This window comes from Aotus nancymaae, unplaced genomic scaffold, assembly GCF_030222135.1.
Source record: "Aotus nancymaae isolate 86718 unplaced genomic scaffold, 86718_ANA_hifiasm-v0.15.2.pri h1tg000058l, whole genome shotgun sequence".
Taxonomy (NCBI): Eukaryota; Metazoa; Chordata; class Mammalia; order Primates; family Aotidae; genus Aotus; species Aotus nancymaae.
In genome coordinates, this window is record NW_026988472.1 from 44903208 (window position 1) to 44929594 (window position 26387).

The 26387-nt window shown below is 41.3% G+C and overlaps 1 protein-coding gene across 2 annotated transcripts in view; it reads left to right on the plus strand.

Annotated features, from left to right (window-relative positions):
- Positions 1-7536: 7536 nt before the first annotated feature.
- The window catches only part of GPM6B (glycoprotein M6B), a 161366-nt gene continuing 142515 nt past the window's right edge, over positions 7537-26387 (plus strand). For both annotated transcript variants that reach the window (XM_012435019.3, XM_012435006.3), the window contains exon 1: positions 7537-7665. In XM_012435019.3, coding sequence (XP_012290442.1) covers positions 7662-7665 — 4 coding nt within the window. In that variant the 5' untranslated portion in view covers positions 7537-7661. The remainder of the gene's footprint in view (positions 7666-26387) is intronic.

A 26387-nucleotide genomic window follows, 5' to 3' on the forward strand; every position in this document is an offset into this window, starting at 1 on the left:
AAATCTAGATTTGCCATGTACTCAGTGTGTGATCTTGGACACGCAATCTAATATATCCAAGATACAATTCCTTCATTAAAGGAGCACAAGGAAGGATTTGGACACCTTAAGATAACAAGGAAAGTGTGAGAGGGAATCTAGGGTCCTCACCTGATGCTCAGGAAGATCATCAGGAGAAAGTCAAGGGCACAGAGAGCCAGGACACCTCTCTCTGTCACCTGCAGGTAACCGGAAGAGCTCCCAGAAGAGTTACAAAGGTCCTGTTTTCTCCCCTCCCAGAGGACAATTAGCCCCTTAAACATCTTGCAGTCAGAAATTGCATTTTCTCCTCTTCCATCCCCAAGTTGAACATAGTAAAACATAGGAGAAGGAAGTTGATCGGGTGATTTCTTTATCTCAGCTTCCTCTCCAAGTTCTGGCAGCTCTTCCCTGTAGGTCTTCCTGGCTGCCCCCATGCCGGGCACGGGCTGCCCTGACTTCCTAGAGCTCTGTAATTTCCCTTGTACTTCTCGTCTTTCCTTCTTCCATTGAAGTTGCCTACTCTCAGGAAGGCTGATCTCAAGTAGGCATTTCCAAAGCCATCTAAATTCACACTAAAGGTGTGAATAATCTTTAGTGTTTGGGGCATTTGCGGTCTTAAGAGGTATGCATTTAAACTCAAAGTATTTTTTCTCATTAAATGACGAATAGTCCGATAGTGTAGGAAAGTTATCTTTGTTAATTGCCTGTTGCTTCTTGCTACTTTGGGCTACTTTCTACTTGCTTACTACTCAAGAGCTCCTGACCTCCATTCCTCACCAATAAGCAGACAAACAAACAAACCACCATATAATAGAATAATGAAAATCAACAATTTCTTTCCACCTTTCAGAGCAGATGCAGAGCCAAGGGAGGGCACCCCTGCCTAAAATAATATGAGACAAAATTTCAAACCAGGCACTTTCATCCCTTTCTTTACTGCAAAAGCTTGGAATGCCCTTGCCCTAAAGCTGCTTTCTGGCTACCTCAGGGACCCCTCTGGCTCCCCAGGGAAAAAAAAGAAGGGATAATAATGATAACATTGCCAACAACAAGATTCGCATCAATAGCTACCATTTATTGAGTCCCAAATGATAAGTGTTTTACTCGCATTATATCCTGTAATCCCTGCAACGATAATATGAGGTAAGGATTGGATGATATCCATTTAACAGATAAGGTATGTTGGGAAATAAAGTCTTAGGGGCCCAGAAGGAATAGAGGTAAACACTCAATGGACTCAGATAACTTATTTTCAAAAAAATGTACATAGATATGAAATGTGTATACATGGTAAAAATTAAATAGAACACAAGGGCTTATGATAAAAAAACAACAGTGTCCTAGCCCTTTTCTCTTAGCCAGTGGCCTCCCTTCCAGAAATAATCTCTTTCAACTATTTCTTGTTTTGGTTCTTCTGGAAGTAATTTCCACAGTCTAGACTCATGGAGGTCAGGAAGCTTGGATTTTGGCATGAGTGTTTTTAGTTGTCACGGTGATGGGGTGTGGGGGAACTACTGGTATTTAATGGGCCCAGAACAAGGTGACAGGCCTCCTGCAATGCACAAGATGGTCTTGAACAATGAAGACATGCCCCATTTCTCATCCTGGTTACTGTCCTCTGGACATTCATATAGATGAAAAATCTGCTTCTAATTATCAGTATATCTCCATCTCACATATAAACATGAGATATTTTGGGGGTGGTTTTAAGACATGGTGATTTTTCTAGGGAGGTAATTATCTTGTAAACTGAGGGAAGGTTGCACTGTGTTTTGCTGGGAAGTTTTCCAAGTTGTTCTCCATTTTGGAACATCGTGACTTGGAGGGCAAGGCCACTCGATATTTGAATTACCAAAGAACACATCTCCGTAGGTGGCCTTTTAGCTGTCCCATTCATAGGGATTTTATAAGTAGGTTGCTCATTAGGTGACTTTATTACATCTTCCACTGTCATTGTATCTGAGCACTTACACATCAAGATAGACACTATTCGTGTAATTATTTTCAGTTCTCCTTCATACTTAAGGAATTATATTGAGTTTTTTTCTTTTATTTGGATTTGAGGAGCTCAGAAAAGGCATTACAAATGTTTGTTTATAAGCAACATCAGATCCAATGGGGTTGAGAACAATGGCCCTAGTCTTAAAAATATGCTTAATCCTCTCTTTCTTGACCTAGCAATTTTAGACAGTATCTACTAACTCCATGACATAAACAATGAAGATTTATGTTACTTACATTAGCCCTCTTCCCAAATCTCTATTTTCAATCAAATTTTGACAGTATCTTCTGACCTCCACTTGAGAAGCTGAGGATATTAGTGATGTTGCTTTTTTATAATGCACTTCATGCTTTTCAGAGCAGTTTCAGATTCACATAAAACTGGGTGGTGTACAGAGAGTCCTCAGAGGCCCCCTGCTCTGCCCTGCATAGCCTCCCCAACTATCGATATCCTGCATCAGAGTGGGACAGTTGTTATAATGAAGGGATCTACACTGACACATCACTTCACCCAAAGTCCATAGTTTACATGAGGGTTCACTCTTGGTGTTGTACATTCTGTGGGTTTTGGCAAATGTATAAAGACATAGATCTACCACTGTAGTATCATACAGAGTGGTTACACTGCCCTGAAAATCCTCTGTTCTCTGCCTACTCCTCCCTCCCTCCCCACTAACCTCTGGCAACCACTGATCTGTGATGCTGCTTTTTCATTCATATTCTCCTGTGTTCCACTTTGTATCAACTACAGTTTTACATTGTCAAGGTTTGCTAACATTTTCATTTAGATGTACAAATGGAGCTGTCTTTTTTCATTTTTTCCGTAGGTGACCAGTTCATGGACCTCCCATTGGCTTGAGAAAGCAGCCGTCTTGCTGAGAGACAGGAGAGAAGTCTATAAAGAATAGAAACCATGCCTGATGTACCAGGAAAGGAACTAGTGTAAGCAAGAGGTAAAGAGGAGATTTGTAAGGATCAAACATCAAACCAGGTTTCTGCTCATACAGGGATTGTGCTGGAGAGACAAGACCCCTGAGTGCTTATGAGACAGGAAGGAGTGAGGCACCCAAGTGAGTAAATGTCCCCCAAAAGACTATAATTAATATCACTGTATTGTATATTTGAAAATTGCTAAGAGACTAGCTTGTTCTTTTGTTGTTGTTGTTTGTCTGTTTTTGGACAGGATCTCACTCTGTCACCCAGGCTGGAGTCCAGTGTTGCAATCTCAGCTCACTGCAACCTCTGCCTCCCAGGCTCAAGCGATTCTTGTGTCTCAGCCTCCCATGTACTGGGACTACAGGCACATGCCACCGCACCTGGCTAATTATTTTTTCTTTCATTTTTTTAAATTTTTTTTGTAGAGATAGGGTTTGCCATGTTGCCCTGGCTGGTTCTGAACTCTTGGACTCAAGTGACCCACCTGCCTTGGCCTCCCAAAGTGTTAGGATTACAGGTGTGAGCCACTGCACCTGGCCTAAGAGAGTAGGTCTTAAATGTTTTCATCACACACACACACACACACACACACACACACACAGAAATAACTAGATGAGGCGATAGATGTTAATTAGCTTGATTGTGATAATCATTTTACAATGTACACACATACCGAAACATCTCATTATACATGGTTAATATATACAATTTTACTTTATCAGCTATACTTCAACGAAGCTTGATAAAAAAGATTGGAACAGACAAAATGCATCCTTATGGTTTATAATTACTTTTACTCCTAGATGAGGTATTAAAGGTCTGCTAAACCTCAGTTGTTTTTTTTTTGTTTGTTTGTCTTTTAGAGACAGGGTCTTGCTCTGTCACCCAGGCTTGAGTACAATGACACCATCATAACTCATTGCAGCCTCTGCCTCCTGGGTTCAAGCATTCCTCTCACCTCAGCCTCCCAAGCAGCTAGGACTACAGGAGTGCACCATCCTGCCCGGCCAACTTTTTTGTTTTTGCAGAGACAGAGTCTCACTATATTGCCCAGGCTGCTCTTGAACTCGGGCTCAAGTGATCCTCCCATCTCAGCCTCCCAAAGTGTTAGGATTATAGGCATGAGTCACTGCATCTGGCCCCTCAGTCAAATTTTAAAAATCAGTTGAAAATATGATTTTATTGATAGTTTAAAATCAAATTATTAGAAGACTATATCTACTGTGGAGTAAGTTATGCCTCTTTTTTCCTCATTATAAAAGTAATTCTTTCTCATTATAGACGTCCGGGAAAACACAACACGGTATAAAAATAAAACTAACAATTCCATTAATCTCACATCCCAGAAACAAACTCTGTTAATATTTTGGTATAAGTGAATATATGGATATATTAGTTAGGGTTGGGTCACTGTTATAACAAATAAGCCCCCAAATACAGAATGGCTTAAACATACTGGCAGTTTATTTCTGGATCACAAAAATGCCCAAGTCAGTTCCAAATTGTCAGTGTGTGGAGGAAGACAGAGGCAAAGTCATTCAGTGACCTAGGCTGGTAAGACAACTTCAACTTCAACCCATGGCTTCCAAATGCACCCTAGGGGTCAACGTCTCATTCCTGCTGGGAGAAAAGGAAAGCATGTAGCAGTGATATGTTGAAGGTTTTAGGGATAAGCTCAGAAGTGGTGAACCTCAATTCTGATCTCTTTGGCTACAACTCAATCATGTAGCCCCATTTAACTGGTAAGGAGTCAAGGGAAAATGCAGTCTGGCTGTGTGGCCAGATAGGAAAAAAAGTCGAAAAAGTAAGTCTCTACCATAGTGTGTTTCTTTGTATTTTTCAATACACACACACACACACACACATACAGTAACACGACTAGGATTATGTTGTATATTCAGCTTTTTATTTGGCTTTAAAAAAATCTCTGAGCATTTTCCTACATAATTCCTTGCAAACAAGGCTACATGATATCTGATCATACAGATCAGGGTTTCTCAACCTCGGCACTATTGACATCTGGGGCCAGATCATTCTTTGTTGGGGGGAGGGGAGCTGTCCTCTGCACTGTAGAACATTGAGCTGCATCCCTGGCCTCCACCCACTGGATGCCAGTAAGCCCCCCATCCCCTTCCGAGTTGTGACAACAAAACTCTCTCCAGACACTGCTAAATGTCTCCTGGGGGGCAAAATCGCTCCCAGTCAAGAACCCCTGAACTAGGTCGACTGTCGTTTATATAATTAATTCCCTTCTGTTGAGCAACGGTTGCTTTTTTTTTTTTTGGTTTGGTTTTGTTGTTTTGTTTGCTATTACATCTCACTCTGATAAACCTCCTTTCACATTAATTTTGACCAAAACAGTTGTTATTTACTTAGGAGAGAGTCCCAGAAGAGGAATTATTAGGTCAGAGGCTGTGAATATTTTTAAGTCTCTTGGTAGCACAGCCAAACAGCTTTCCAGAAAGGCTCAACCAATTGACTCACCCACCTGCAGTGTAGTCTTGCTTTAATTTTTAAAGATTTCAGTTACTTGAGAAAAATGGTTTATTATTTTAAGATAGCATTTCTTTGAATAATAGTGAAATCAAATATGCTAGCCATCATCTGCATCGTCTGTAGTAGCCTTCGCTAATTTCCCAAATGCCGTTTTTTTTTTTTTCCTTAAGGGTTTTAGGGACAATTGCTTGTTGAAATCAATCCATGACACTTCCAAAGTGAGGAAAAAATTTCTATTAAAATGTGGCTTTCCTCTGACTTTGTATACACAATTGTTAGAACTCAGTTTTTATCACAGCATCCATTGTGACTAGCTCCAATATTTGGACAGCTGTTCTTTCTTTTCTTTGGTTTAAAAACAAAACAAAACAAAACTAAGACTTCTAGGGAATGACAGAAAGTAGACCAAAGAGTTTACTTTCATCTCAGTACACAAAACCTTAGCGTTCTTGGTTCCAGAGAGGCTCATTAAGGTCATGTCTTGCCAAAATACTATTTCAGATGGTCATGCCCGAGTTTCCTTCCGTTGTTTTCACGGTCTCCTAGGAACCCCTCAAGATGTAGGAACTGACCAAACTCACCCTTCCCTCAACTAGGACTTAGCATGAATTCCTCATTGCCCCCAGTCCACCTTTGTCTTTCTGTCCCTACCAGGCAGCCTCAGTTGCTGTTGGATTCCTACATACACTTGCCCTCAGGAATGGCGCAAATGGATTACTTTCTCTTAACGGGAGGACAACAAGTTAAACCTACGAACTCCCTGCTGTTTTATTAGTGCATGAAGATCGGTTAGGAATGACTATTCCCGTGGGATTGTGAAAATGAGCCACTGATCCGCCTAGCACAAATCTCTGTCCTTTCATGTAAAATATTATGTTTTCTAGAGCTCTGCCTTGATAAAATCTTTCCTAATCCAATAAATTTCAATAGATGAAATGTTTGCTCCTCCACCCTTTCTCAGTCCTAAAGCCTCTCTTTTGGCTTAAACGTCCCTTAAGTGTACTATCTATTGTCACTGTTTATGTAACCCTCTGTTCAAGTAACATGATGTATTTTCAGAACAATAAAAGAACACAACAAAAAAATATCAGGGGGAAATATGAGGCTCAGAAATGTCACAGAAAGCGTTAGTCCTACAAAAATTGCAAGGGTCTCATGACTCTTCTAATACCGTTGGAGACAGGAAAATTCTTCTCTTAGGAGACAGAAGGAATTTAAGCCCTGGACACTGTTAAACCATTTAATTCACTTAAAGGCTCAAGTGCGAGGCCTGAGCAGCGGGAGAAATGGTTGACGGGAAGGAGTCTGCAGTCTCCAAGAGCCTTCCAGGGGGGTGGGCTTCCAGGGATCAAGAGGGTTGATTTCGGACACCACCAAATCCGATATTTTAGATTGGAGGGTGCTACCTGTGTCTAAGTCATTCGTCACCGACAAGTTACTTATGTCAATGTTTCGCAACCTTGGATGCACATTGGAATCACCTGGGGAGCTTTTAAAGCACAGATGCCTGCCACCTGCACAGGCCATGATGAAATCCGGTTTCCAGAAGATCCCCAACTGAATTTCTCCTCTGCAGCCAGACAAGGTTGAGACCCACTGAATTAAGTAACCACCCGTATCTGAACAAAAGGAACCGAGACTGTGGATTGAGGCAACGCCGCTAAGTACTAAGTGTCCTTGAGCCAGTGTCCAGGGCCTCAGTTTCTTTATCTATACAATGGGTGTGGCTAAGATATCAAAGCCTCCCCACCCCCAACCTCCCCCGGCCATAATAGTTTTCATCTGGGATGCCTCCGCGATCCTAGAAGCCCACTCCCCTCTCTCCCCATCCCCCTCGCTGGCTTTTCCGGTTTCCGCGCCCCTCGGCTCTCTCCCGGGGGTCCCAGAGGAAGCCACGAGCTTTGCCTGCAGCCTCCGCGCGCCCGCTGCCCCCAATCGGGCCCTCGCTCCGGGCGCACAAAGCCCCCGGCGCTGACGTCAGGGCCCCTCTCCGCGCGGCCGGCCCCCAGTGCAGGCGGAGCCGCGTCGCGCTCCCACCCCGGCCGGGAGCTAGGAGCCAGCGGCCAGCCCCGCGCAGTGCACCGCAGCCCGCAGGAGCCTGGCCCGCGCACGTGCCCGCCAGACCTGCAAACTTGTGCCACCGGCTCTGCCCGTCCTCGGGGAGCCCGAACGCCCGCAGCCCGCACCCCTCCCGCCCGTCTCCAGCCATGGGTAAGCGAGCGCGCTGGCACCTCGCCACGACCGCAGCCTCGCGCCCCCGCCCCGGGAGGGCGCGCCCCGCCGAGGGTCCCGCCCCAACCCCGCTCAGGTGGCGCCTCCTCGGCCACCTCCGCGACGAAGCCGGGACGCGGGAGGTGGGTGGGGAAGCGGAGACTGGAGGTGGGAGGGGCGCGGCGCAGGTGTCCGGAACGCCCAGGTGCGCCTCCCTGCCGTATTCTAGGGGGCTTCTCCACTCGGGCTGCGCCCAAGCTGCACCCCCGCACGTGCGGCTCTCCGGAGCCTAAGAGCTGGGTTCCCTGGAGGAGTTGCAGAGAGAACAGACGGCGCGTCCCAGGCTCGTGCTTTATTTTTAAGGGGCCAGTAGAGAGTAGCTTCTTGCCTGTTTCCCGGGACCCTCTCCCTGTCGCCCGAGCTTGAGTCCAGTCCTGCCCCGCCCCGCTGTGGTTCTGTTCTCCTTTAGCCCGCGCGAAACAAACACCCGGTTCCCCAAGCCTGGGGTCTTCCGGGAGCTCATTTCGAAACCATGACCCTTGAAACCAGGAAAGTGGCAGGAGAGAAGGACAGGTTGGGACGGGGGCTGAGCCTTCTTTGTCCCTTATTCCAACTATCAAAATGCGGCCCGGGCCCAGGTGGAGACGGTGTGCTGAGAGGGTTCCAATGCAACGGGGGAAGGACGAGCAACGGCAAAAGCCTCAGCTCCGGAGGGTGGAAATCTGAAATATCCAACCTGGCCCGGGGCTGGTGTTAGGCAGCTATAGGATTCTTTTTTCGCTTCTTAACACCCTGAAATGCTGCCGTCAGCAACATGTCGTTAAATGGGGACTCTATTGGGAGGAAAACTCATCAAGAGTGCTGTGGAAATCAACCTCATTCCGCAGCACTCCTGGAAACGTGTGACAGCTGTGCTTGGGAAAGGGTTTTTCTCTCCCTGCTCCGTTATCCTTCTCGAGTGACAGACTCCAGCCACAAGCGCCACAAGCCACAGACTACGAAGAGCATTCCTAATGAGGACGTCAGTGGGTTTCACCATTGCGGGTTAATGGTGAGGGCTTGGGAATTCCTTGCCCACTCCTACCCTCCCCCTAATCATTTATCCCCCTCTTTTCACATTATCTCTGCTGTTAATTGTGTTGGGGGGCGGTGGGTGGGGAGCAATAATTTTGTACTGATTAAAATTTTGGTGAGGAGTAAGGAGTAAAGAGGGCACTTCTTTGCATTTCAAAGGAAGCTCGAAAAATTTTCCAGTTTACATGTTTAAAAAATTTACTAGTTGATCAAAATATGAAATGAAGTAAGGCCCACCAAATCCAACAGGAAAATTTCTTACTAAAAAGTTAGGCAAGAACTAGCGTGAGATCCTTCTAGAAAGGGCAGAATTGAGTGGCCCCGTAACTCCTCCGGTTCCTACTTAATGCCCCCCCGGTGAGCAGTCACACCATTCAACCTCCCTTTTAAATGAGGGTCATACACAAACATCAGAGGATACTGCTACTCAGCCCTGTGATCCCTTTGGCGATAATTGCCACCAAAGATGTTGCAGTTGTGAACAAGTGTGGTATTGAGGAAAGCATCAGCTATTCTTTCTGAAATCGCTATTTATTTGAATTTAACAGTAGGTGTTTGGATCTGTACGTGAAATTTGTGGAATTATCACACGGGGACCTTCTTCAGAACAGCTTTCACACTACTTTGGACCGATTTAGGGGTAGGGGTGGGCTTCGTTTTTGAATAGGTGTGGAGGTTAGGTGCAGTTCTCATGGAGCAAAGGTCCGAGCCACAGACCTGTTCTTAAAGAAGTACTTTGTGTTTTGGACAATTGTTGGCTTCACACTTCAATTGCCAATTTATGTAAATTTGTGCATACTTCACTGGTTCTGGCAGTATCCTTGGCTTTGGTTTTAGTTTTTACATTAAAAAGAAAGTTCCCTTCACATAAAAAAGGAAATATACTGATTTCCTTTGGTAGATTCTTAATAAATACACCACAGGGCCATGAACTGGTTTTATTTTTCCAGATGTATTTAATTACCATACATACCCTTATGAATGTTTTAATTGAAATGATTTAATGTTGGGAAAATTCTGACCATTCGCCCATTAAGTCGGGACTTTGGTTCTTAATACAATTAGTTCCTTAACCTGGGATCAGTTAATTTACTGGTAAAATAAATGAGGTTTGGAGAAATAAAAGTCCCTTCAGACTCAAATTTTGAGGTATTTACAATCTTTAAGCTAAAAAATAAAATAATGGGTAGTGGTGGTATGTTTGATTTTGCTTTTCATTACGTCTTGAAAGAAAACATGGGTTTTTAATTGTTAAGCCAGTTTTTTATAGCCTTAAGATTTAATTCACATATCATATGATTCACACATTTAAGTATACAAATCGGTGGTTTCTAGTATATTCAGAGTTGTGCAGCCATCACTACTTATGTCTAATGTTAGAACACTGTCATCAACCCCAAAAAGAAATCTTATACCCATTTAGCGGTCACTCCTCATTCTCTTCTCCCCTCAGCCCCTGGCAACCACTAACCTACTTTCTGTCTCTATGGATTTGCCTCTTCTGGAGGGTTCAGGTAAATAAAATGACCCAACTGATGTTTGAAGTGTGTTTGACTCTAGTAACTTTGGTTGTTTTGCACGATGAGATGTTGCTGTATTGTTTGTATCCATTACGCTACCTAAATGAGTGTGTTGAAACTAAACATTTCTCTGGCTGAAGGGTTCCATGTTTGGCTGCACATATTGTGAAGGTGAGTGAGCATGCACGCACACACAATACACACACACACACACCCTTCAGTGTTAACTCCGGTTTTATCTGATAGAAACTTGCATTGCCCAACAGAATTTTGATTCTGTTACCTTGTTCATAGTCCTGAAGACATAGCAACTAAGTGAATTCCATGTAATAACCTCTTATAAGGCATTTGTGAAATATTCCATCCTGCTTCAATATGGCTTATGCATCCAGAGAGAAATGCTGGTTTTGTTTAATTCTTTGCCTATATTTATTTTTATTTACTTATCTTTTGGAGACAGGGTCTCACTCGGTCCATGCTGTACTGCAGTGGCCTGATAAAATAACTCACTGTAGACTGGAACTCCTAGGCTCAAGCGATCGTCCCACCTCAGCCTTCCAAGTAGCTGGTACTACAGGCGTGTGTCACCATGCCCGACTAAGCTATAAAAAAATGTTTTTTGTAGAGATGGGGTCTTGCTATGGTGCTCAAGCTCATCTCAAACTCCTGGCCCCAAGCGATCCTCCCTCCTCTGCTTCCCAAAGTGCTGGGATTATAGGCGTGAGCCACTGTGAGTGGCCAGTTGCCTATAATTTTAAATAGAAACTGTATACGAAATGATGAGATAAAACAAAATATTGAAATAATTGTTTTGACCCATTTTGTGGTAAGGAAGCTTCTTTTGTGTGGTATGGAAGTTTTTATAAGGGTTGTGTATTTAAATGTCAATTTCAGTAGCATTTTAAAAATTTCTGTCGTTGAGTTAAAATTGAGCAGTACTATTTAATGTGTATACAGATCATCTAGTGATCTTGTTAAAAAAAGCAGTGTCGGATTCAGTGGACCTGGGTGGGGCCTGAGTTTCTGCATTTCTGAGAAGCTCCCAGGGGGTGCTCGTGCTCCTGGTTCCCGGAGCCACGAAGCAAAGAAGGCTGGCAAGCCAGAGAGGCCCTGGTTGGTGTCTGCCCCAGCTTGCCCACTACCTTGCTGTGTGACCTTGGGTAAAAGTTTTCTCTTCTTAATTTTAGCTTACTATAAAAGAATTTGATGAAATTATTTATTTGGTCTTTGCAGGTCAACCAGTATGTTAAAAAAAAAAAAAAAGATGAGAGAGTAATGCTTGAAAAACATTTCTCATGCTTGAAAAACATGAGAAAACAGCTCCCTGATTGTCTAAACACGACTTGATTACATGAAGCCAGCATCAGAGGTGTCACCTGTAGTTGGGTTAAATGCTGGCATCTTTGATATGCATGCTTCCAGCCTGATTGGCTCTTCTCCAAGGGAACTGGTGGAGGAAACGATAATGTTCTCCCTCTTTAACACTACCAGCTTTGGCTTCTCTTGACCTTTTCTTAAATCCCTTTCTTCCCCGACAGAGCCACTCTCAGAGGCTGCACTCAGAAAGAAGCACGCTGAAGACCTATACATACAGTGCTTCGTTCTGGAAGCTTGCTCAGGAATTCAGATGTAGTGGGAGATACAAAAAATCGTATCCTAATAAATAACTGGGCAGGAAGTGATCCCAGAATATGCTAGCTTCCCTCCCTCTGAGTCTAAAGATCTAGTAAGGAGCCCACCCTTGGATCGTGGAGAGAACTCCCTTTCAACATTGGGACACAGACTGACATTTCGAGCAGACCTCATAGTCCAATGCCACGGAGTAGTGTTTGTGACAAACAAGAAGTCTTTAATCCTTCATTATATTTTTGCTCTACCAAAAGCTGTTGACCGAACCACTTCGCTTCTCCAAGGGCTTTTTACAGAAAATCCTTATCTGCTACATCCAGGACCAAGCAGCTGGATGATTTATTGAAAATGCCAAAGGGGTGAATCATTAAAAGTGCCACATATGTATCCTAAACATTTTGTTTAACTTTAAACATCAGTTTGCTGATATTTTGTTGCAGAGTCAAGGCCTTTGCTTTGAATGCAAAGAGCTGGTTGGAGTTCCTTGAAGACTTTCTTACATAAATCACAGCCAAAATTCACTGCCTTCTGATTTTCAGTTTCAGATTCTTACATTAAAGTAGAATGAAAACTTAAAGGCATTGGGAACCAATCTGTGGGCAGAATCCCTTTATATCACCTACCCCACTCCCCTTAAACCTTTAAATTTGCCCATACTTATTTTTGCAACTATTTTCTCAAGTGACTCATTTTTGTTAAGACTCTCCAAAGTAATCAACCTGGTTTTCAAAGAAAGGAAAAACTCTCTCTTTTGGCACTTATATTTCATTAGTTTATGTAATATTGAATTAAGTTTCATAATTCTAGTAACAAGTACAACTGGCATAAACAGGTTTGGAAACAAACACCACTGACTCTTCTTAAGTACACTACCGGTGGGAGCAAAGAGCCTAGAACCCAAGTTCTGGACAGTAATCAGTATGGTTTAGAAAAAGAATGGAGGATACGGGGTAAATGGGTGGGGTCCCTTAAGTAAACATTGGTAAGAGAACATCTGGTATCTTTTTGAGCCATCGTCATCCATTTAATAATTTTAACATGATGGCTGGCTTATTAGTGTTTTTAATATGTCTCTCTGTTCAAATGCCAAATTTGTCAAGAGCAGAGATGGTTTTATAAATTGTTATATACTGGTGTTCATTGGAATGATGAACATATTGTAGGTGTTCCACAAATATTTGTTTAAAAAAATGAGGATTGTATCATAGGCATTTTATTAAGGTCTATCAACATTAAAATGATAGATTTCAAGGTATTTAAAATAACATGTATTGCAAACTCTGTGGTAAACTATGCTAAATTAAATAGGGTAAATGACATAAATTATTGTTCTTTAATAATATTAATACTTTTATCACAGAATAACCATTTCAGAGCTTGAAGTTGCTTTAGAAGTAATTCAATTGCTGCCAGGCATACAAAGACACAAAAACAATTCAAAGAGCACTTTGGATGTTCTTTCATTACTTTTTTTTGCCTCAAGCTTTTTTTCTTCTCATGCTATAAAATACTTTTCTTTCTCTGGTGAAAGTACTTCTGATCAGGTTTTTGAAGTTCTGGAAAGATTGGGGTGGAAGGCTTTGTTTCACTGAAACTCATTATTGCCCTGAGGATTAAAAGGCAATGGCAGCTTTGTATCTCCATCCTCACCGTGTGTAGTAGGGTTAAACGAGTACCTACCACAATATCATACAACTAGCATGTGCCAGTCTCTAAGCCTTTGAATTCCTGTCACATGCTCATCACCATGGGGCTCTCAGGGGAATATTGGACAGCTGCTCACTCAGCAAGCATTCACAGAGTCCTGTTCAGATGAGCCAAGTACTGTGCTAAGTCTTGAAGCAAAAAATAAACAAGACTCTGTTCTCAAATAACCACAGTTATTTCTGAAAGGCAGATACACAGCTATAATAAAAGTACAAGATCCTGTAGGAAAAAAGAATATCTGTCTGAGGAAAAAGGGGTGGTGGTATTTCAGAGAGGGATTCCCTAAGGAGGCAGTTACTTTTGATCTGAGAGTCATGAACAATGAGCACGATGGTGGGGGTCAGGGTGTCCAGGTGTCTAGGAGAGAATGTTCCAGGCCCTGGATACAAGTGTGTAGAAGCAGGAGCCATGGCAGAGGCTGCTGTGTGGGCATGTTGAGGAGTTGGGAATGGCCTCAATGTGGGGGAGTTGGGAGAGCTGAGGCCAGGCTGATTGTAAAGTACCAGGAAACAACTTGGTCATTACCTTGTCGGTCACAGAGAATCAGGAATGATTTTAAGCAGGCACATGGCAGCTGGAGGGAAATGACACTCTCCCCAAGGGGATAAAAGAAACCCACGGAGAGAATCATTTGTGTCTAACTGTAAAATTCCAGATAAAAGTTTAGAAGGAGTTCTGAGGAAGATGAAACCTTGAGGCTTATATGAAGTTTCCAGTGGAGACTTAGATTTGCAGACTGTTGAAAAGGGTGGAAGGGATTAGGATAACCCATGAAAGACAGGGTAGGAGTGAGTGAGGTTTATTGGAGGAATTCTGAAGAAACTGGCCTGGCCATAGCAGAGAGTAGGAAATACAATTTGACTAGGAGACTGAAAGCCAGATGAGAGTGATGAATTTTAGTTGATTACAAATGGACACATATGAATAAATCTTGTAAAAATGTTTTAAATCTTGTTCATTGTCTCATCCCTCTTGAAAGAGAGAAGAAAGGGAAGTATGTGCTTTCTGGGATGGAAAGATATTCGGGTGATCTTTGGTGTGACTCCAGAGGGGTTAAGGATTGGAACAGAACCAGCTTTCATGTCTGTTTACTCGATTATTAATTTTAAAAGTGGCATTTTTTAAAAATTTTATTTATTTATTTATTTTTTTGAGACAGAGTCTCGTTCTGTCACCCAGGCTGAAGTACAATGGTGCAATCTCAGCTCACTGCAACCTCGGCCTCCTGAATTGAAGCAATTCTCCTGTCTCAGTGTCCCGAATAACTGGGATTACAGGTGCATACCGCCATGCCTGGCTAATTTTTTGTATTTTTAATAGAGATGGGATTTCACTGTGTGGGCCAGGCTGGTCTCAAGCTCCTGATGTCAGGTGATCTGCTTGCCTCAGCCTCCCAAAGTGCTAGGGTAATAAATAATAGGTGTAAGTCACTATGCCTGGCCATTTTTTTTTCTTAAATATTTGCAAGAATATTTAAGTGAAGCCAGTTGGGTCTGGAGTTTTCTTTGTAGAAATGCTTAAGTTATGAGTGTTTCTTTAGCAGATGAATATTCAGACTTTCTCTTTGTTTCAATTTTGGTAAATTGTGTTTTTTAAGGGCTTTGTCCATTTTATCTATTTATTGGCATAAAGCTCATAATATTTTGCATTACCAGTTTAATCCTGTTATCTATAGGATCTTTAGTGATGTTCCCTTGTTCATTACTAGTGATGTAGGTAATAGGTATCTTCATTATTTTTCTTCATCTTTCTAAAATTTATTTTAATAGTTTGATACTTAGATGTAATAATTATATCTGATAGATAAGATGACAACTTAATGAAAAAGGCATACATTTTCTAGTAATCAAAAATAAAATTTAAATATGTAAAAGTAAAAATTGCTTACTTGGTTAGAAAAAGAAAAATCTGCCAAAAGAAAAAGTATTTAAACTTGGTCTTTGGAATTTTACTCTTAATGGCTATATATAATTCAATATATTTGAACTTGGTGTAACAAGATCTATTATAAACAGTCTTGGGTTAGAGTAGATCTTGAGTTGAGCTTAGTATTTGCTTGGGTATTTATTTGTTTAGTTTTTGTAGGATTGTTAAATTCTGTTTTTTTCCTTGGACCAACTGGAGATAGATACTAAAATAAAAGAAGTCCTTGTTTTCTTTCCTTTTAAGTATTCTTTTAGAGCAGAGTTTCTCAACCTCAGCACTATTTTGGGCTGGTTGATTCTTTACTGGGGGAGTATGAGGGCTGTCCTGTGCATTGTAGTGTTTTGCAGCATCCGTGCTCTCTACATACTACATGTTGTAACAGTCCCTTAACCAAAAATGTCTTCAGACATTGCCATATAACCCAGGGAGGGAGGAGGGGAGCACCATATTGGGAACCACTGCTTAAAGAGTAAGAGGGATTGAAAACCTTTTGTATTTCACAGTATCATAAAATCTGAGGAGTAGCATCAGTGAGAACTTGGTTTAGCACATTTGCAGAATAGGATTTCTGGTTTAAAAGGGTTTTCCTTCCAAAAGGAATGCTTGATTTTTCTAGCTGAAGGAAGTTTTTTTATTTTTATTTTTATTTTTCAGTCTTTTTCTTACATCATCCGAGAATCTGGAGATATAGTGGGGAGCCTTGCAGACTACCTAAGTCATTCTTCTTTGGGGTAAAATGGTGTCTAAACCATCTTGATAATGAGACCAACCTCCTGGGGAAATAGAGTGCCTGGCTTTGCCTGGTAACTTATTCTAATGGTTAGTGCACTTTGTGTCTGAAAGGACTGAATCTATGAAGATCCTTTTGCTTACTAAAATAGTGTTCATCATATTTTGTTCTCCTCATTAAGTGGGAAGACATGAAGGATCTAGTCACATCCTTAGTTACCTTGATGGCCTTTCCAAATTTAGAATTCATCTTCTTAGCTGTAATCAAATCTACCCAGATTAAGCCCTTAAGGCAACCTTGCTGCATGTTCTGTCCTTAGTCCAGGTCTTCATTGTGTTTGTTCATGTGTTTGACAGATGCAGGAGTTGCAAGAGAAAGGACTGATTTCCCCATTGTTTAGAGATCCATTTCCTATAGCCATTGATCTCTCTGCCATTCCTATATCCCTGCCCCAACAACCTAGACTCCTCCCTGCAAATGGAGACCATAAGTCAGTGTTTTCTGAGACATCTGACCAAACTTGCAAAATAGTTCCAGTGCAAAAAGAGCAAGACCATTGGAAGCGATGGGCAGAAGGAGCCTAGAAAACCTGCTGTATTGTATGTGCATTGGGTCACTGTTTTAGATTTGGAAATGTTTCACAATGTCTTCCTGAAAAGAACATTTAAATGGTGGATTATAAGATGGGCGCTTAAATTCAGGCATCTGTTTCTTCACACAACAGGCAAAGAATGGAGATGTAATTAGCAATGTAAGTCAAACTCTTAAGATAACTTGATTTGATGCAACACTTTATATTTTCCTTTTTTTCCTGTCATTTGGCATATTCTGACAGTTTCCATGGTAAGTAAAAAAGAATTTGGGACATTAAAGGGATGAATTTCCATCCCATGAATGATTACCGTTTTGCAAAGCCACTGTACTGGTTTACCAAAACCTGTTTTGAGCTCTATTATATAAAGTCACAAATATTTTTAGATGTTTTGTAAGAAGCACAAATATTATAAAATCATTAAAAATTGTTGTTGAAGTATATATATGCACGAAAGTGGCCAAATCATAAGTGTACGGCTTGATAAGTTTTCATAAATGTAACCAGCAGTTAGATTAATAAGCAGAACATTACCAGCCCCTTAGAAGCCTCCTCAAGCTGCCTTACAGATATACCCGATCAAGGCTAATCACCCCTAATTTCTGTCAGCAGAGTTTTGCACTTTATATAAATGGAATAATACAGTATGAACTCATGTGTCTGGCATGTCTTACTCAACATTTGATAACATTATTTTGAAACAGGAGGATGTTTTCTGTCTGGAAAAGAGTTCGGCTTCTAAATCATTATGGTTAAAAGCATTTATTAAATGCTTTCGCGTGTAGAACCATATGAGAAAGTACACAAATCACTGGTTCCTACCCTCTGTTTTAAGTGGAAAGCATTGACACGGCAGCTGTGAGAAGGACTTTGAAAATCCTTAAGGATAGATGAGATAGATACATGAAAAACATGTACACAGCTGGAAAGATTACAAAAATCAAGTGTCCCCATTAACCCCTCAGAAATGGGAAAGTACATTTTGAGGAGTTGTGAATGAAGACAAAGCTATAGGTGTTGCATATCTATTCAGGATTTGATCAACGTGAATGCTTGCTAGCTTCAGGACATAAGGATGTAATAGATGTTGAGGCCTACCTCCTCCCAATTAGTTTCCTGTAGAAGATTAAATTTTAGGAATTGTTTGAATTAACAGTAAGTGAATCTTTGGCCAGTGGATATTCCAAATGGAGTAGAGATGTGGACAAAGGCTTAAAGGCCTGGGACGATTTCTGGTTTTCATCCTGAAAATGGAACTACACAGGAAATTGTGTTTGCCAGTTGACTTTTCTTCCTGTTTGTTTGGACTTAGACAATAATAGTTTCCCTACATTCCTTCAGTGAGGAACTTTGTCATCCTGTTAACCACAGTAAATGATGCAGTCAGCAAAATTGAATGCTTTGTCACTACACCAAGCTGGCTTTAAATCATATGGTGTTACCACTACTTCTCAAGTAGTGGTATCAATTTATATTCCCACCAGGAATGAATGAGCATTCTGGCTTCTCTGTATCTTTACCAGCATTTAATATTGTCACATTGTTTAATCTTTCAAATATCTGATAGGTATGAAGTGGTATTTCATTGTTTTTTTATGTTGAATTTCTCTAGAGAGGTTGAAAGTTTTGTGTAGGTTACTGGCCATTTGGATTTTCTCTTCCATATACATCCTTATTTGTATTTGTCTTGATTTGTAGTAGTTCCTTATGCCTTCCGTATACTAATCCTTAGTTAAAATGTGTTTTCCGTATCATCTTCCTCTCTATGGCTTATCTTTCAACTTTGTTGAACACATCTTTTGTTGTACTGTATCTTTTTTATTATAATAAAGTCCTAATTATCAATCTTTTAATTTTTATAACCTGTGCTTTTTATCTTTGCCTTGTTTTAAAATTGTTTCTATCCCTGAAGTCATGAAAATGTTCTTCTAATCCTCAGTATTTACTAAAAGAAAGTTTTTCTAAAATCACACTTTTTACTTTTCAGTCTTTATTCCATTGGGATTCTATTTTTTGGTATAGTCTTAGATAGAAAGCTATTTTAAAAAATTGTTTATTTCCTATACAGAAATACCATGCACTTAATAAATAATTTACTCTTTTTCCACCGTAATATCTATATCTGCACTTCTCTACTATAGGTTTGAGTACATCTATGGATTTCATTCTGTTCCTTGGTCTGTTTTGCCAACTCTGTGCTATTATTACACTGTCTTAATTACTGTGGATTTAGAATAAGCCTCGCTATCTCTTAGGAGAAATTTTCTCCTTTTGCTCTTTTTTAAATGTGTGACCTCTTCTTGATCCTTTACTTCTGGAATCAGATTTTCATGTTCCACAAACATCCCTGTCAGGATTTTGAGTGGGATTGCAATGAATCTGTAGAATTATTTCACGACAGTCAATGTGTTTACTATGTTAAATCTTTCATTTGTGTATATGGTATATCTCTTCATACATTTAGATTTTCTTTTGTACCCCAAGATAATGTTTTTGAACACCTTTAAAATTTTTATTTCAAGGTCCCTCATAGTTTTTGTGGCTATTTTTAGAGGTAAAATGTAAGGTAATCCCAGTGCTTTGGGAGACCAAGGCAGGAGGATCACTTGGGGCCAGGAGTTTGAGCAACATAGCAAGACCCCATCTCTACAAAAAAAAAAAAAAAAGCCAGACATGGTGGTGCTCACCTGTAGTTCCAGCTACTTGGGAAGCAGAGGTGGGAAGATTGCTTGCACTGAGGACTCTGAAGTTACAGTGAACTATGAACATGCCACTGCACTCCAACCTGGGTGACAGAATGACACCCTGTTTCTAAAAAATAAAAACAAATAAGGCAATTAGGGTTAAATCTAATTCCATGCAATGCCATGGTTCCCTTCCATAGACCTGTGACTTCTGAAAGTCCAGCTGGTTGGACAAACTTGTTCAGATTTGTGAAGCATAGAAACTGTGAAGGGAAGCGGATTCTGAGTTATCACATACCAGCCTGGTCATAAGAGCTGTATGTGGTAGCTTCATGACTGTCCCAGAACCTGCTGAGTAGCAAACGTATAAGATGCATCATGAGCTTATGCATCCTTTGAATAGAATTTCATCTCTTCCTGGAAGAGAACACAATCCACCATCACTGAGGGAAAACTCAGTTTCTAAGCTGAATTTTAGCTGCTTACTTGTGCTATATTTTCCAACTAGTCGTATTTTCATGAAATATATTGATTTCATTGTCATATTGATGCAGAATGAGAAGTCAAATCAGTTCTTCTGTTATACCAAGAAGAAAATCTGTTTGCCAATGAAAGACAAAGCTAGTGGGTAACATGCCAAAATTAATTTTGCTCGCCTTATATTTTCTCCAAGAGCAGGGAGCCCGTGAGTCCTGGAAGTCACATGTTGAATGTTAAAACTTCCAAACAGTGATAGAGTTCACCATTTAGTGAAGAAGGGACTTCATTAAAGTCCATAGGAGTCCTGGAGATGGGATCCTGTTGTTTAGATATTTATGTAGAATATAAGAAAAGAGGAAATAGAGTTTGAGTTAGATATTCAGAATATCCTTCCATTGAAGGTGGTTGTGGCCAGGCATGGTGACTCACTCCTAATCCTAGAACTTTGAGAGGCTTAGGTGGGAGGGTCACTTGAGCCTAGCAGTTTGAGACCAGCCTAGGAAACATGGTGAGACCCCATCTCTATTAAACTAAATTTTTAAAAAATAACCTCGCTGCTGGTATGCACCTGTAGTCCCAGTTACTCAGGAGGTGGAGGTGAGAGGATTGCTTGAGCCTAGTAGATCAAGCCTGCAGTGGCTATGGTTGTGCCACTGTGCTCCACACGGGGCGACAGTGTGACCTTGTCTCAAAAAAAAAAAAAAAAAGATTGATTTTATCCATTCACCAAATACTTATTAGACTGAGTGCTAAATTTGTGATAGAAGGATGGTGAAGACATGATTTTCACAACCAGTGAGTGATTTGGTCCCATGCAGGTGAATTAAGGCTATATGCAGATGAGCCTGCTGTGTAGCAATTGTACCCAGCGTTGGCTAGTGATGATATGTAGCAGTTTCTGCCCTCAAGACACTCTGCCTTCGGTGAGGATAGTTAACAAGGTAACGCCTGTCATGATCCTATGTGGAAAATGTTATGGATAAAACATAGGTGGAGGACCCACAATGCCATTCAGTGCAGGTAATGCCTGGGAGGAGCCTTGGAGGGTGAACTAAAGCGACATGAGATATTTTTACTTAAACCAACCTTTACCATATCATAACATAAGAAAATAAAAATCCTCAATATGTTAAATGCAGATCTCTTCTACAAGAAAAATATGACCCGACATGCACCATTACAGAGACCAAGTTTACATTCAAGATGCAGATTCTTGATTGAAAGAGAAAAAAGGCTAGTTTTTGTTAATATCTTAGAGCGATGCAGCTAAAGTAACCCAAGAAACATTTAATTGGAGCTCTTCTGTTCAAGTGTTACTTCCATGTTTGGAGATGTTATTCATGATAATGAAATTTTCTTGGTCGATTCAAGATTACCTAGTATCCCTGAAACGTTTAATGGAAAACTTCTTCTGGCATATTTTACATAGCTGCTTACCCTGTGAAGAAGAGGCCAGCACTTGGGCTGTAGCAAGAGCTTGATTTATTCCGGAAAGCCGTTTATTCAGCCGTCAAATGAGATTATGTGTGTGGCTGTTAGCCATCACTTCACAGAAATATTCTTATTCCTCAACAAGGCCTCAAACTTTTATTTATTTAAGGGCAACAAAAATCACAAATTAGATTCTCCTAAAACATCTTTTGGAAATGCAGTTTTTCACAGGGTGCCGTTACTCCCTGGCTGCTGCTGATGGCTACAAACAAACTGGACTCCCGGACATTTTCCACATGTCACGTGCTGTCCCTGGGCAGTGCTATCCCCCACCAGCCAGCACACTTAGGTACACTTAGGTGTGGGTTGTTTGTGGGTTTTTTTTGTTTTTGTTTTTGTTTTTGAGACAGAGTTTCATTCTTGTTGCCCAAGCTGGAGTGCAATGGCACGATCTCAGCTCACTACAACCTCTGCCTCCTGGGTTCAAGCGATTCTCCCGCCTCAGCCTCCTGGATAGCTGGGATTACAGGTGTGTGCCACCACACCCAGCTAATTTTCTGTATTTTTAGTAGAAATGGGGTTTCAACATGTTAGCCGGGCTGATCTCGATCTCCTGACCTCAGGTGATCTGCCCACCTCGGCCTCCCAAAGTGCTGGGATTATAGGTGTGAGCCACCACTCCCGGCCAGGTACACTTAGGTTTGAGTAATCCTGAAAGGCCTCAGGCATAAAAATCCCTTTTTAAAATTAACTTCTTTTGTCAAATGTTTCTCTCTTGGGGTGGTCTCTCAATGTAGAAACTCTAAATTTGGATGTGAAAGTGAAGTTTCTTTTTATTTTTTATCTTATTTTTAGCATTTAGGGATTTGAGTAAAAGTGGTGGTATTTCTACTCTGTGATTGAACTGCAGTTTCCTCAGCCCAACATGACAAGTGACATATCATTAAAAAGAAAAAAAAACTGATACATTAAGTAGCTGTGACATAGAGTGGGCTGTTGGTTCGAAAGGTCGACCTAGTTGGAGGCTTGAAGATGTTGGACTTTCTGCCTGGCAGTCTCTCCCTCATGTGCCTACAGGCAATGTTTGGAAAGCCAGGGACTGGGGAGAAATTGAGACTTCAAATTCCTTAAGAAGCAATAGTGAGGTTCTTTTTGCCTCAAGAAGGGTTTGTCAGTTAGACTGATGGTTCTCAACTAGGGTAGATTCTGCCCTCCTCAGTTGGCAATGTCTGGAGACCTTGTTGGTTGTTACAGATCGGGGGGTGGGGAGGTGCTCCTGGCATCTAGTGGGTGGAGGCCACGGTTGCTGCTAAACATCCTATAATGCACAGGACAGCCTCTCCTCAACAAAGAGTTACCAGGCCCCCAGTGTCAAGAGTGCTGAGGTTGAGAAACACTAAGGCAGACTGAGCCTTTGAAGTGAGGTAGGAAATGGGACTCGACTCCAGAGATGGGCTTAGACACCAGACCAAATTGAGAACGAGGTAAAACAGGGTAGCAGCTTTCGTAAGACATGCCTACCAGTGTGCCTTGTCAGCTTACCATTGTGCCTTGTCAGCTTATCATTGCCCTGGCAATACCTGGGAGTTACAACCCCTTTCCATGGCAATGACCTGGTGACCTAAAAGGTACTACCCCTTCCCTAGAAATTTCTGCATGAAATGCACCTTAACCTCCATATTATTAAAAGTCGGTATAAATGTGATTGCAAAACTGCTCTGAGCTGCTACTCTTTGGCTATGGAGTAGCCTTGCTCTACAGGAGCAGTCACAGAGCTGTAAGTTCTCCTCTTCAATAAAGCTGTTTTCCTCTACCTCTGGCTTGCCCTTGAATTCTTCCCTGGGCAAAGCCAAGAACCCCTGTGGGCTAAGCCCCACTCTTACACGCCTAAGTAGTATAAGACTATCATTGCAAACCTTTAAAACATATAGCCCATAGGAAGGTTTGGGATTTGGTCTGGAATAGGGCAAAAAATTCTAGGCAGCAAATAAAGAGACCCCGGTATAGACAAGAGTTGCCCAGTTCAGGAGGTACTTTCTGAAGGGCATCTTTCAGTACAAATCTTGCCCTGATGCAGACAAACCTAGTCCTGGTTTTCATTCATTACTGGTGCTGACATGGGCCTACTTGTGTAGGTCAGTTGATATTTATTAAACTCTTACAAGGCATTCTTTATGATAATGAAACATAAATGATGATAGCATATATGATATAAAACTGAATCATAATTAGCTTTGGAAAATTGTACTTGAAAGTTTTTATTTAAGACTCTATCAAACTCTCAAATATTCATGTAACAAAAGAGCAGAAAATATTGAAGTGAACCAATTTTTTCATTTACCCATTAATTTCAAGCAATAGGTTTAATCTTTTTATTTTCTTCTAAGAGCTGCTAATGAATAGTACAATGGCTGGTTTACGTATCATGTTTACCTGGCTTTCCCAATCCTTGGTGAAGATGTTAGGTTGCGATGTATGAAATAGACAACATTTGACTCTTTGTGGTGTGCAAATAAGGCATTTTCATGTGGTTCTGTCTAATTGAAGAAGGTAGTGATCTAAATACACCCCACAACCCCAACCAGGGCCATTTCCAGCCTGATATTGAAGTAGGACAAGTAAATTGCCTATTTTTCTTTTTTCTTTTCCTTTTTTTTTTTAGAGACAGAGTCTCTGTCACCCAGGCTGGAGTGCAATGTCCTGATCTCAGCTCACTGCAGCCTTTGCCTCCTGGGTTCAAGTGATTCTCCTGCCTCAGCTCCCGAGTAGCTGGGATTACATGTGTGTGCCACCACGCCTGACTAGTTTTGTATTTTTAATAGAGATGGGGTTTCAACATGTTGGCCAGGCTGGTCTCGAGCTCCTGACCTCAAGTGATGAGATGGCCTTGGCCTCCCGAAGTGCTGGGATTATAGGCTGAGCCACTGCCCCTGGACTCTTTTTCTTCTGAAACTTTGTGGATGTAGCTATAGCCTCATTCTGAGCAGTCTTCAGAGGACTCTGGCTTTAGGTTTCACCATCCCTAGACCTGGGGTTTCTCTCCGAAATACTTAAGAGCCAGAGGATGCTGTCCTTCAGCAGCTCCTTTGGAGAAGCAAAGACTCATCCCCCAGTTTCTTTCCTCTGTAAGTATTGATTTCTGTGTGCTCTATTTCCTGCAGGTGCATGGTATTCCTGTTTGGGTGATTGTTAAGGATAACATGGGAGAAATTATCTGGTTATGTTCAGTCTGCCATTTGTATTTAATAAATGCTTCTCAGTAGCTAAATATCAGTGTATAAAATTGTAGTAGATATTTGCAGGAAAGTTTTCACCTATATATTGAAGTCAGTAACAATGTCATTTCCAGATAATTATTAAATGGCAGGTGCTTGTGTTTATACAGTTTACTTATTCCTAAATAGATTTGGATCTCTGTCTTACTATATGAAGTTTCACTTGGTGCATCTTACTTTAAACATCTTTGTGAGAAAAAGCCAATAGAATCTCATATACTACAGGTTGTTTGAAAGTCTTATTTTTTCATTATTTATGTAAAACTGTTATTCATGAACATTATTTAAAATAAAAATGTTGGTCTTTGAGGGTGAAATTAAGAATGCAGAAATGCATACCTTGGTTTCCCGGAATTGAGTTCATCCTAATATGAAACAGCAAGAAATCAGAACCCTGTTTATTATAGTATTATTTTTATATTTGAAAGCAGGTGTTTGTTTTCTTGTTTTTTTTTTTGGGGGGGGGGAGACAGAATCTCACTCTGTCACCAGTCTGGGGAGTACAGTGGCGCAATATTGGCTAACTGCAACCTCCGCCTCCTGGTTTAAGTGATTCTCGTGCCTCACCCTCCCAAGTAGCTGGGACTACAGGCATGCCCCACCACGCCCAGCTAATTTTTTGTGTGTGTTTTTAGTAGAGATGGGGTTTCACCATGTTGGCCAGGATGATCTCGATCTCTTGACCTGATGATCTGCCTGCCTCAGCCTCCCAAAGTACTGGGATTACAAGTGTGAGCCACCATGCCCAGCTTATTGTTGTTGCTTTTTTCAAATTTTGAAAGCAGATGTTTGTTCTTGAAACTATTATGAAACAAAAATCATAGAGCTACATATTGGCCAGTCAGGAAACTCTCTGCTTCCTACCTCACACCCCACCTCCAGACTGTTTGCCTAATCCCTCTTTGTGATATCTGTCTTACCAGTATAACAGTATTTGAAATCTCTGATGAAAACTTTGGCCTCAGTTGACCCTTCCCTAAAGTTGAAGACTGGTTAGGTGATTTCTGCAAGTAAGGAAATGAAGTAAGAGGGTAAGTGATACAGTTTGTATGTGTATCCTTGCCCAAATCTCATATTGAAATGTAATCCCCAGCTTTGGAGATGCTGCCTGGTGGAAGTATCGTGGGAGCAGATTTGTCATTGAATGGTTTAGCAACATCCGCCTTGGTACTGTCCTCCTGATAGTTCTCATGAGCTCTGATCTTTTAAAAGTGTATGATCCCTCCCCACTCTCTCTCTTGCTCTTGCTTAGGCTATGTGACACGCCTGCTTCCCCTTTGTCTTCTGCCGTGATTGTAAGTTTCCCGAGGCCTCCCTAGAAGCCATGCAGATGCCAGCATCATGCTTCCTGTGCAGCCTGCAGAACTATGAGCCAATTAAACCTCTTTTTTATATTAGCATATGAGGTTTAATTGCATCCTTGCTTATGTGTGACAGTTTCAATAGATGTCAACAGAGGATTTTTGGTCTCACTTTACATTCTGGTGCCACTTTTTTAAAAATATTTATTTATTTTACTTTAGGTGCATACTGTATCCAGCATTTCTCCCCATGTTATCCCTCCCCCCAACCCCCTGCTGTCTTTCCCCTACCCCCTCGCAACTGCCCCCAGTGTGTGATGCTCCCCTCCCTGAGTCCACGTGTTCTCCTTGTTCAACACCCACCTATGAGTGA